The following is a 12,644-nucleotide window of genomic DNA, read 5'->3' on the forward strand; positions in this document are numbered from 1 at the left end:
GTGCTGAGAGGGCCAGCTGGTCGGGATGGCACTCAACCAGTGACGCTCCTGCTTTTGAGATAGAGGGGTCGGGGAAGGGCTGAGAAGTACTGGCATGCTGCTTTCAAGATATCAAACCCAGCTTTCTTCACACCTCTAAGCTAGGGAATAGGTATGTGCCAGGAAACAAATCCAGGCATCAGAAAAGCAGCAACGTGGTCAGCTTGTCTGAAAGGATTAGGAAATAATGTACAATTTGCAACCCAATATTTGGGATCTCTTATCTCGCATACTTCACATTCAGCAGGGAGTAGTAGTACCCTCTCTGTGGACTGGGAGAAGTTATGCCATCACTGAATATATGAACAAAATGAAATGGCAGGAGGCTCCGCTTACAGCATTAGTAGCTGGGCTCCCCTGTAATCGGGTTCCCCTGAGTATTTGTTTTTCTGCTTCTTAGCTTTCATCTTTCATTGAAATTGCTGTTGGTGGAGGGTGGAAATTAATCCATCCCAAGGACTGCTGCTGTCCTTAAACAGTGCTACTGTTTAGGTGACACTGGGAACTACATTGTGTGACAGCATCTTGCAAAAAGACCCTAAAACTTACTGAGGGGACCAGGACTGAAGGGAAGGTACGCAACTGAAGCCATTTTGGACTGAGTGTCTCTCAGGAAAAGTCTTTGGGAAAACTGGGGAGAAAAGTTGGGAAAAAATGAATAAAATAAACTGTCATTTTGTTTGACTTTATTTTTGCATAACTGGAAGGAAAGGATACTTTTGGGAGCAAATAAGAATACAAACAATAAATTTATTTTCCTCTGTGTATATTAGATACTGAATGAAATATGCTGGACTACCTTCAAAGGACATATTTGCAAGAACCATGAGTGAATTGTCCTAATTTACCTTGCAAAGCAGAGTTATTCTTGTTAGTTCTCCTGCCTTGAATTGCCTCATGCAAGAGGTGTTCAGCAGAAGCTGGCCTCAACCCCAACTATTCCCTCTGTTTCCCCTCCTTGTTCGTTCTCCTCTCTGTTTACCCATGTTCTCTTGAGGGATGAGAGATGCTTTTCATTTTTTGGAAACTTCTGGCCGGGCTGTTGAGTCTGTGGTTTCCTGAGGAATGGTTGTGCGGGGTTGCTGAACAGCTGCTCAGGGCAGACCCGGGCTGACAGCACACAAGCCTTAAATCTCTTTCCATTACAGTAACAGCGGTTCCCCCAGAGGCAGGACAGCTATCTGTCTAATGGAATGACACACTTTTCAGCACTGTCAGTCCTTAAATATCAAATAAGGAAATTAATAGAGAGCAGGTGAATGTTTCTTCAGAAGAAAATTTAATGTCACGTAGCTGTTTGATGCATTGCCTCTGGCGTAGCTGCCTTGTCATAAAACCTGACATCATTTGTTCAGTTGTCTCTCATAATTAGAATTATTTGCTGCTTTTCAGGTTTTTTAATTACAAGTGACGTTACACGTAGTCTGATAGGAGCTAGAATTACGATGTTCAGATTGACTGCACAGAAAGCACATTTCATCCGTAGACAGTGCAGCCTCCATCAATGTACCCGTCTGTTGATTGACGAATAGCTGAAGGAATGACTTCCTAGGATTGCTGTAGCTCCAGCTTTTAGTACAAATAGGTCTCTTTGAGTAGCGTGGCACTGCCACAGGAGCCTTTCATCAAAAGACTTGAATGGGCTTTCTACTCCGTAGTCACTGTCTTAATCCAGTGATGCGGGTGTGAAACCACAGTGCAAGCTGAGAAGCTGTAGTGTTGGGTGGAGATTGATTTAGCTAAGCGGCAGTTGCTTGCTCTGCTGTCAAGTGTGAACATGTAACCTTTGTCTGAAGCACTGTTTCTCTGAACAAAGCTTTTTATTCCAAAACAAAAAAGTCAACAATGAAAGCTCCACACCTTTCCCCCAACGTAACAAACAATTTGGTATTAGTGTGGATCAGCTGTTAATACAGGATGTCCCTAAAATGCCGTCAGTTGAATGGAAAAAGTGGGTTAGAAAATCCAATGTTCAATAAATGGATCCCTCAACAGAAGTAAGGGCTCTTAGCAGCATGTGCAATGAGATAACTGCTGACTGCAGTTGAGGGTGAATGCAGATAAACCTCTTCTGCCGTAGCTTGCGGCAGGGTAGATGGCTTTTAAGGGCATAGATGCAACAGTGTGAAATGTAGGTTCACAGAAGTTCACATGGTTGTTGCCTTGAGAGTGGTTTTCAAAGCAAGCTTGACCATGGAACGAATGGGGAATTGTAGCTTCTGCTGCTTCTCCCCTCTACTCGTTAAATCCCAAACCACAAACTCTGAAGGACTCTGAGACAATCCAGAAGGGGAAATTTTGATCATTTAAGTCACCCCTGTTGGAGAAACTCAGTGTGTTGAGCAGACAGCTGTCAGTATTTCACAGCAAACCTTCATCTGGCTGCTTCCCCCTGCCACGACTGCAAACTTAAAGTAAATGCTTCCATGTAAAGTGGAGTCCTTTGCATCCTGTTGAACCCAATGTTCTACTACTGTGCGTGCCCTTAGCCTCCAGCCTGCTTTATCTAGGCTGCCCACCTGTTTATATGGTGATGCTGTGTTACGTGTTATTTTCTAGAAAATAAGTATCAGATACTTTTCCCTATCTTTAAGTAGGTCAACCATTAATCTAATTGATTAACTTTGTAGCTAGTCAATTAAATTGATTTAGTCATATAAGGGGGGCATATTTACCCACTATATCGGTGTAACTATGTAGTTTTACATAGAGGAATTGCAAAAAGCTTTACTGGGCAGAACCTCCAGGGGAAAACCCAAAATGGCAAAAACCTAAAATAGGGAAGACATTGCAAAAAGCAGCTGAACACTGAGCTGTTTTTTAAAAACAACTTTAAATACATTTTTGCCTGAAATTTCAGGCTATTAGCTCATAGGTATCTTCATTGGATGGTGATAATCTGAGGGTGTTACAAGGCAGTACTTTTCTGGAAACTAAACCATGAAATGCCTCTCTGTTTTGACAAAGGAATCACTGCAAGATAATATTTGAGAGATTAGCTCCTTCGGGAGCTAAGCAGCCACTGCACTTTCATACTGGAAGCCTGAAGTAGCTGTAACAGCTTGTTCGTGTTGTTGAGGAATGCACAGTGTATTACGGACCATCATTCAAAAGATGCCATGAATTATCCATGGAAAAGTGCCCTCAGATAGGAGCCCCTTGATGGTTGGTTAGTATAATTAATATAAACATCTTGTTGCAGCTTTACATTTAGGTTTAGCAACTCTTCAATTTGAGAAGAGTCTTGGGACTGCCTGGATTTCAATTATCTCCCTGATACTGGAGGTAGGGTTTTAGCTTGATGTTAATTATGTTCCTCAAGGGAAATCCAGATGGCAAGCAATGGTTAGGGTTGCGCAGACAATGTGCTTCACCCCAAAGTAAATCTACCTTTAAGAAGTTAAAAGTGCTATGCTACTTGGTTGCTGGTTTAGAGAAGACTCTTTTTTTAAGGCTTTCTTTGTGGAATGCTACAGATACAGAGTGTTACTGAGCTTGTATTCAAATAATTTATTCCACATTTTGCAATTTTTTTGCAAATCTTATGAAATGTTTGAGGAAAAGAATTCCAGCAATTTTGAGGAGGAAACCTGAAAATGTGAGCTGAATGTGCTGGAAATGCTAGAAAACTAGGAGATGGCTCAATTTCTTAAATTGTAGTAGCTCTTTACCACTGACGTTGGCTGTGCTGCAGTCACAGTGGGTAGGTAAGCCTCTGCTGTAACAGTGATGGAATTATCAAGGCTGAGCCTTCAGCTCAGTGCTCTCTCTTTGGGCCTGTTCCGATGCAGCACTTGGGAACTGCCATGTAACGAAGCCCTTGGGAAACATCTTAGGCATTGCTGTCCAGAATCATGTTGGCTTTGGAGAAAGACCAGGTAGAAGATGGAAGGAAATTTGACAGAACAGACAGAGCCCTTTCATCTAATAACCAGAGGCAGCAGCTTCAGCCAGACCCATGGTCATAGATCAAATCGCAGGGGTCATCTTGCACTCTGTAGCATTCCCAACCTAACAGGGCTCATTTGTCCAACATATCCCAGTATGCTCTTTAGCAATGCTCTGAATTACTGCTATTTTCCGTTCATGGGAAAGATGCGATGCTGGAGTGGCGACCTGGACGATACAGACACCCTTGGTACTGATGTGTGGGGAGGCACGGAGGGATGGCTGCGCTGAAGCTGCTCTTTCATAGTGGGAAGCTTGTGAGGGCAGAAGAAGGGAGGCAAGCAGTGCCTGGCAGTTTGGAGTTAATTTAAAGAATGTGTGAGGTTGTTTTTTTTCTTCTGTCAACACAGCCTCCTCCCAGTTTTCTTGCACAATTACAAATATTTCATGTCTGGCTTCTACAACCACTTCTGCAGTTTCTGGAAGCTGATGTGCTGAATTTTGTTGCTGTTTTTTGCTCTAGTGGGTAGCATGGCACATGGTCTTCATGCTGAGGAGCTCCTCAGTATTCAAAACATGGGGAATGTGGGTAAGGCTCAGCTCTCTTTATGTGGACAGCAAAGTGTACACCCTTCTGAGAAACATTCTTACTCTGGAAATGCCTTTGCTCCCACCACCTGCTGGAGCATGGGTGGGTATTGATATCTTTTAATAGATGGAGCAAATCAGCTTAGTGGCTGCTTTATGGCCTCTTTTTTTTAAGAGAGGAAATTGAGTTGGTGTTACCATGACCAGGTTTTCATGCGAAGCTTCCTTTTGCAAAGCTCTTTCTTGCTGTACTTTATCAGCTGGGGCCAGATCTTATTAAAACCCAAACAGTAGCCAGCTCTGGCTGTTAGCCTAATGGTTTAATACCAGCTCCTCCGTAAAGTAGAAGCAGCAGGTTATTTAAAACATGTAGGTCAGATTGGCCTGGCGTTTTCCAGTGAGATTACGTAAAGATGGTATTATTAAAACTCTCAAATACAGTAGATGCATCTGGTGCAGGACTTTTTAAATTTTTTTTTTGTTCCCCTTCGCTTTCTGAGGTCCTGTGGCAAAGTATACTCTAAACAGATTTTTAGTCCTTGCTTCCAAATTTGATATTAACACCATGGTGTTTCTGCTGACTCTTTTGCAATGGTATTCTTAATGTAAATGTTCCACCACAAGTCCTTTAGACTCAAGTTTAAAATGAAAATGTTTTCCTGTGAGAAATTCCATACTACTCCTTCTGCAAGAAGACTCCAGTATAAAACAAAATGGGAAATGAAATGCTAAGTAGCCAGCCCATCCCTAGTTTTTGGTTATCAAAGCTAGTAGCTGCAGAAAATAAATTATTTAAATGGCCTGCATTTTTAATTTCACTATTTCTTCAAGAGTATTACTTGCAGTTTCAGGTGCTGCGTTATTTTTTGTTGTTCTAAGGACAGTTTACTATGTAATATACCTCCTGCATTATGGAAAAACTAGATTTTGTTATAACTACAAGTAGATCTTTACACTTAGGACTATTTGCTGAAAAACTGGAAAAGGATCCTTAAGTATTTAGGGCAGCCTGTTTCCTGCGATGGCAAAATCCCTAGGTGTCTTCTGTAGGAAGTGAGGAAAAGGGCAGTATTTACATACAGAGAGGAGACAGATGCTCATCTGCAGGAACCTCAGCGCTGAAGAAAAGATACCATTAACAATCTGTTGGAAACTTTGGTGTTCAAAGAGCAACTATAAAAGTACCACTCAGCACTGAAACTCAAGCAAGACTTTCTACAGAACAATCTCCTTGCTTAGTTGCTGTTAATTGGTTTGGCAATTAGTGTGACAGCTTTTTGTGGGAGCAAGCAAGCCACTGCATTCTAGAAACAGCTTCGTGCATTCTTGCTATTTTAACTGGCTGGGTTTAATATTACCAGTTCACAAAGCAAGGGTGGGGAAAACAGATTTTGGTGTGACTCTGTGAAGATGGAGACAGGTAACGAGGTGAATTTTATCAATCCAAGCAAATGACAGTTGTTACAATCTGCACAGTCAGGTTCAAAATACATAGCTCATTTAAAAAAAATAATTCTTAAGATTCACAGAAATTAAGACTTTTTTTTTTTTTTTTTGAGAGAGAGAGCGCGCGCAGTGATGGAAAACTGCAGCACCCTTGGAGGAAGGAAACAGATGGCAGGAAGAGCTTCCAGATACTTGACAGGCTGCAACAGACTTAAATGCAGGCAGTGATGAATGGGCACAAGAGATTGGGTTTTGCCGTAGCTGTTGTGGTTTAGTCTTGATAAAATGCCTGATGTGCTGTATGTTAGCAGTGTGAAAGTTTTTAAAGTCCTCTCTACTTTGGTGGTCCTTACGTAGCTGCTGTGGCCACTGGGGTGCTATGAATGGGAATGAAGATTCAGGCACTTCTATTGCAAATGAAGTTTCTACATCTGAGTAATAGCAGGACTTAATGTTGAGTAACAGCAAGTGAGAAGTGAAACTGAATTTCTTTCCTGTGTCTAGATTATTCAAGGCTGTGTGGCAAAAATGGCCATGTGAGGCTGATAATTAAAAATAAATTTTTGCATGCATATGAAGGAATCCATCCCCCCACTTTCATCAAGTGCAAAGGTATGGATGCTGGGATTTCCTTTCTTGAGAGTTTTTTCAGGGAGAGAAGTGGGTTGCAGTTGGTGTTTTATACATCACTCAGACTGCTGGGAACACTGGAGAGCAGCCTGCAGCACAGTCAGCGCCCTTCTGTAAACACAGTGCCGAATTTCATGTTATTGACTGTAATAGATAATGAACTAATGTATATTAAGGAAATCCTATAGCTTCTGATAGGAGCTACCAAGCTAGACTTCTGTGAGTCTGTCTGAACCTGAGCAGTTAAACAAAGCACCTTCTCCTTTTAGATATGGGCAGGGCACAGCTGATTTTTCTTCCTGGGATCAGCCCGCCATTGTGCAAGGCGGCGGCTATGCTGCAATGTAAGGCTAAAACCTTCAAGCCTCGGCATGAGGGTACAACTCCACAGGGTTACTTAGGCATGTGATTTCCCATTGCTTAAAGCCTCTAATGCTTAACAAAGGTTTCCTCCTAGGAGTTTGCAAAGTGTTTTTATAGGGCAGTTTAGCCTTTTTACCCTGGGTGCTGTTTTCTTCTCCACTAAATGGTCTTGTGGTCTGTCAGACCTTCTGTATGAATTTGCTTTCAACTGTGAGGTAGAGTGTAATGTTACTCAAAATCAGCTCAAGGAGCTACTTTATTTCCAGGCGAGGCAGAGTGTGGGCAGGGAGCTGTGCACACTTGCGTACGTGACCAAGGACAGCTAAGTAAGCAGGTACTTACCATGAGCAAGCAGTTGAAGGAATGCAGACTGGGACAAATGACTTTGGGGTAATCTGTAGAACAGGAAAAGCAATTAAGTTGAAAAGCATCTGCCCAGGCTCAGGAGCCTGTGTGTTCTTACGGTCCTGGATTTCGCTGCTATCTGGATAGCTTCTGAATAATGATGCTTGAAGTGATTGGTTTCACATCCACTACTTAACTGTGTGCAACTAGAACTTCTCAGCTTTTAGCGTTTGAGCTGAGGCAAAGCCAGGGTACGTACAGAAGGGACTCTGTGCCTCAAGTTCTGGAAGTTAATTCTAGCAAATATGACCAGAAGGGACTTAAAGAAACCAGAGTCCATTGCATAGTCACTGTTAAAAGAAAACCATGTGGATGAGGTGGTGTTAGTCCCACGTAGAGTACCCAGACCCTACTCAGCACGGGCAATGGCGTAGAACAGCCCATAGGGAATGTCTTTGAGACAACCTACTCCTGGACTACTTAGGCCTGTAAGCACTACAGATAGTTAAGCGTGAATATGATGGCTGTCTCTGAGCAGAGAAGAAAGCCCTAAGAAATTGCTCCTCTTTTGCAAAGTCTCAATTAAAGGAGAAGGTTAAATGGCTGTGTCCTCTCTTGACTTGCTGATGTAATATTAGGCTGGACTGAAGGAAGAATCTGATGGAGCAACCTTGATGACACCAACGATCTGCCACTGAGATAAGTTGCTATTTAGCATCTGATTGAAAAGGTCATGAGATAAGAGTTGGTTATTTGTAATCTGCCTTGCTTGCTGCTGCTTTTGCAGTGGCCAAATTTAACATTAGTCTGAGGTGATTGTGTCCTGTAGGAAAATAACTTCCCAAAATTTGGTGCTATATTCAGCACACTTTTAAAGCAGCATTTTTGGGCGATGGGTTACTTCAGCCAGAGCTCACTGGTCAAATGCAAGGCTTTTGCATTTTGGTTTGGAAATGTAATGACAAGGCTTCAAGATAGAGTTGCTTTTGTTATACATGTTTTAATGTAAATGGCTCATGTCAGGTAACTCAAAGGGCTCCGTGCAGAAGAGGGCTCCATTCTGTCTGTGCAGTGCCTGCGTAGGCAAATGGAGCTGCTCTTTAACTGCGTGGCAGCAGTTCACATGGGGCTGAGGACTACAGAATGCCTTTTGTTCAGAGGAAATGCTAACAAGGGTGCCTGAATTGCCTTTTTATTAATTTCTTGATAGTTGGATTGCTGTTGTATTAATGTCATGATATTTTAAGTTTTGCTTCAGCATCCATCCAAACCAGGGGAAAAAGTAGCCAGCTAGTGTGAAATAGGGTCTAAGTGGATTGCATATTATCTTTTGCCCAGTCTTTTGCTAGCCTGGAAGAGCGAAAAGAAGTAGGAGTGTTACTGCATTTTCCTTCATGGGCAATAAAGACTGCAAATAACTTATTTAGTCACACCAGGATTACAGTTAATCCTATAGGTCACATCAAAGCAAGTCTCTATCATTGAAGTTGCACACCCTGGATTTTCCCTCCAAGGCTTGTCCACTAGTGGAGTCTGTAATCTGCCGGTGTAGTATTTACTAGGAAGAGCTACCCCCAGGAACTGCCAGTCTGCCCTGTTCGAAACAATTAAAACACCAGCAGAAAAGATCTGGCGAGCGTCTACCTGGTGAGTCACTGGGCAGAGGGAACGCGGTGCTCTGCATCGTGCTCCCCGGCCTTGCCGGGTGCTTCACCACCTACCTGGGGGTACAGACATTTCATTTTTCAGAAGTGAAACCACCACTCTGTGATCCAGGCACAAAACTATTGTCACTTATGCCAAAATGGAATTCCTGCCTGGCTTTGTTTTGTCTCCTTCGATGTTTGTATTGGCTTGGTATTTTCATATTTTGTATCCAGTGTCAGTATTTGTTTCTGGGAAGAAAGTTTTGCTTTAACTTCTGCAATTTGTTTGTTTAAACTTGTTGGCAACTTTAAAAGACTGCAGTCTGCTCCATATGCTAGTATCAGTGCTGCTATTAGTGTGACAGACTTCCAAAGTAAAAAGCAGCAATCGGGCAGGGAATGTTTTTTATGAAATAGTTGGGTGTATTTTCAGTTATAATAATATTTGGGAATATTTTGAGCTATTTTGTAGCCAGTTTTTAGTAAATGTAAGGCTACTTTGGCTTGTATTGAGTGACGTTTGTACAGCTCTGAACCCAGTGAAAGCTTCTTTCCCCCACCATATACTTACAGTGTATAACCGTGACAACAGTATCAATAGGACAGGCAAGAACCGAAAATTACTGATCAAGCACAGCAGAAGCTGCGAGGACAGACAGATGCGTTGTAGGTGACAGGATGAATAGGTTGAGCTCTCAACATACACCATCATGATTTTTACCAGATGAGCAATGGCAGCTAGATGGGTTGCCCAACCTGAGACTGAAGCTGATACATCAATAGCACGATGTAGTCCTTGAAGGTCTGATGGAGGCACCGAAGAAGTGCAAAACCAGAAGGAAAGCAATGATTTCAAGTGCCTTGTTAAAGCTAGACTGGGGATAGGAAAGCTAAATCTGAACGAAGCAGCAGTATGTGTATCAAAAAAGGAGATATTAGCATTACCGAAACATAGGCTTAGTTATGAGCTCAATACTAGGATGGATGGGAAAAGCACATCTTTGCTGCTTTTCAGAAGGAATCCATGAGCACAGCCTGGATGTAACAGTCTGAAGAAAGGGTTAAGCATAAAGCAGCCCCCCATAGTTGGGTCTGTCAGTCTGTGGCCATGTCTCCAGAGATCAGGAAATGGGGCTAGAGCATGCTTTGAGTCTGTCTTTTTTTGGCAGTGTCTCACTTAAAGTAATGCCTGAACATCATCAAAAAATGGAAGCAATCCAAGACATTTAAGACAGAGAACAAGACTGAAAAAGAGAGCTAATCTGAATCATCCATGTCGTTTATTTTATGTTTATGTTTGAGAATACTGAAAACACAATTTTTTTAATTTTTTTTTTTCCCCCTCCTCCAAGGGCTGAGGATGCTGCACTCCTGCTGATCACAATAAAATTATTTCAGTGGGAGTTTGGTCCCCCAGGAGGAAGCTGAGCAGAGTGCAGAGAGCAAAAAGCCTGGGGATGGAGCCCTGTATAACCCCTGTAAAAAGCTGGGGTGGGAAAGATGAGGAGAAAAATGGGAAAAGACTAAACCACAAGAAACAAAGGAGCAGACAATTAAAGGGAGGAACATGACTGCTTGTGCTGAAGGCAGCCAACAGGCCCAGGAAGAAGGGAATGGGTTACTGAATGTTGTCCAGAGAAGGTAATTATTTCTGGCTTTGAGTTATGGCTCTGATTCATATAATATTTAAGGAATATATCTGTATTTTTCATGATGAGCAGCCTGAAAGCAAATGCTGGAAATTTGCCATCTGTGTAGAAACTTCTTTGCTGTAGATGTATGCCATGAGAGTGAGTGGGACTGAAGCAAAGTCCATTAACAAATTCCTTTATTGATGGGAGTGAGAGGTGAATGCTCTGGACCAGATGAAACACCCAGTTAAAAAAAGTGCTTAACTGTTGAATTCCTTTTCAAAAATTTAATAAGTAGCATACCCAGGTTTCTCAATACCAAAGTTAGCTTTCAAATTAAAAAAAAGTGTTGGAGGAAGGCAGTACAGGGTATATTTCAAAAGTTAGAGTTAACGTGCAAGGAAAAGATCATACTTCATGTTGAATCGGCCAACTATTCTAATAAATTGGGATACTCTAGACAGTTGGCCTTACTGTAGGTACTTCACTGTGCATTTTCATATTTATTTGGGCTTATTCCATGATCTCAGGAGCAATCACTGGTGCAGCTGATGTACCCGTCTGTAGTTTGTGGTAGATGTATTAACTTTTGCATCTACTCAGAAAGTGCGCGTATCTTGAGGAGGTTTTTGAAAATACTCTGTGTCCTTGTTATCTTACCTGATCTCTTACTGAATTCAGACTGAGAATTTCACACAGGAATTCCTGTAATGAGATCTCCCTGTTTCAAATGGAAAGAGAGCTTTTGTGCCCAAAACTTTTGGGTAGGCTGTTCAAATCTCAGTGGACTTGGAAGCCTGAGTGGTGATGAATTTATTGCTTCCCTTGGTACGCTGCTCTTGTTAATCTAGCCCAGCTTGCTTCTGTGAAATAGAAGCAAGAAAGTAAGACTTGTAAAACAAACGCACTTACGCTGTCATTTGGGAAGAATACCCTTCTAACTAGCTATTTGAACAAATCCAGATGAGAGAGGGAGAGTTGGGGTGGTTGTATTCAGACTGCATTATACAGCAACGGAGACGCATATAGTCACGTACGGTGGCATCCTCATTTAAGAGAACAAGGAGCAAAACGGGCTTCCTGCTGAACGGGGCTGCTGGCTCCTGTTCAGGCAGCAGGCAGAGGCAGGCACAGCATCTGAGTTAGGCCATTGTGCCAGCGGGTCTGAAAAGGGGCTCTGCTGTACAGGGAGCCAGGGTCTACAGCGCAGGCAATCTGAAATACCACTCCAGAGGTCTGTGATGACGTAGTCGCTGTTCTGATCATGACCCTTAATGTCTAGAGATAATTTTGGCCCAGCTGTTAGAAATTAGGAATCACATTAGACTTTATTCCATCTGACATGTAGGCAATGATTTAATTCTACTTTTCTGCATTAAAAACTATATGCAGGAGGCTGGTTTTAGCCCTACTTGACTGCTTCAAAATAAAAACCTATGTGCTTTGAATTGTATGGTGTGTACAACCTGGGTAACAGGTTACAGGACTGTGCTGCTTCCTACATGGTGACACTTACACGCATCTTGAATATTACCATTGAAAATGGTCCCTGGGGACTACTCAGGGTGGTTGAATATGCAGTAAGTTTGCAGTTTGTTGAAAATGTCTGGCAGCAATGTCTCGTATTTAAGCATATGTGTGTTGGTAATGGGTTTCTGTGGCTGCCTCTTCAGGATATGGTTTTCTTCTGCTAATCTGAAATGCAATTTCTGAAACACAAAAACCTCAAAACAAGATTTAGTTTCTGTAGAGTATGATTGTCACTTAGTTGGATTTTGTATATTAAACTGGCTTTGTTTCCATTTTTAAGTTTAGGGTTTGTGTAGCTGTGTATCACCTTGCCTAGGGAAAAGTCCATAGCTATACATATGCATGCAGTTTCTTACAACGGCAGGGATAAAGCTGTGGTGGTGCTTGCAGGGCAGATTCTGATTGTGCTGAAAATCCCCCTAAATCATTTAACTTTGAAGATGCCGTATATGAAATTTGAAGGTATTACAAGCTACCCAGGAGAGCACAGCATAGAGAATATAAAGCCTTTTACTGGAGGCTGCTGGCTTTTAATCTC

At 42.2% G+C, this 12,644-nt stretch overlaps 1 protein-coding gene across 18 annotated transcripts in view; it reads left to right on the plus strand.

Moving 5' to 3' along the window:
• The window catches only part of MTSS1 (MTSS I-BAR domain containing 1), a 127,638-nt gene that overhangs the window by 47,749 nt on the left and 67,245 nt on the right, over positions 1-12,644 (plus strand). Inside the window, exon 1 of one of the 18 annotated variants that reach the window (XM_075743349.1) lies at positions 10,413-10,586. The exons of the other annotated variants lie outside the window; for them this stretch is intronic. Coding sequence (XP_075599464.1) covers positions 10,571-10,586 — 16 coding nt within the window. The 5' untranslated portion in view covers positions 10,413-10,570. Of the gene's footprint in view, positions 1-10,412; positions 10,587-12,644 lie in introns of those variants that run through there. 18 annotated transcript variants of the gene reach the window in all.

Source organism: Balearica regulorum, chromosome 2 (assembly GCF_011004875.1).
Source record: "Balearica regulorum gibbericeps isolate bBalReg1 chromosome 2, bBalReg1.pri, whole genome shotgun sequence".
NCBI lineage: Eukaryota > Metazoa > Chordata > Aves > Gruiformes > Gruidae > Balearica > Balearica regulorum.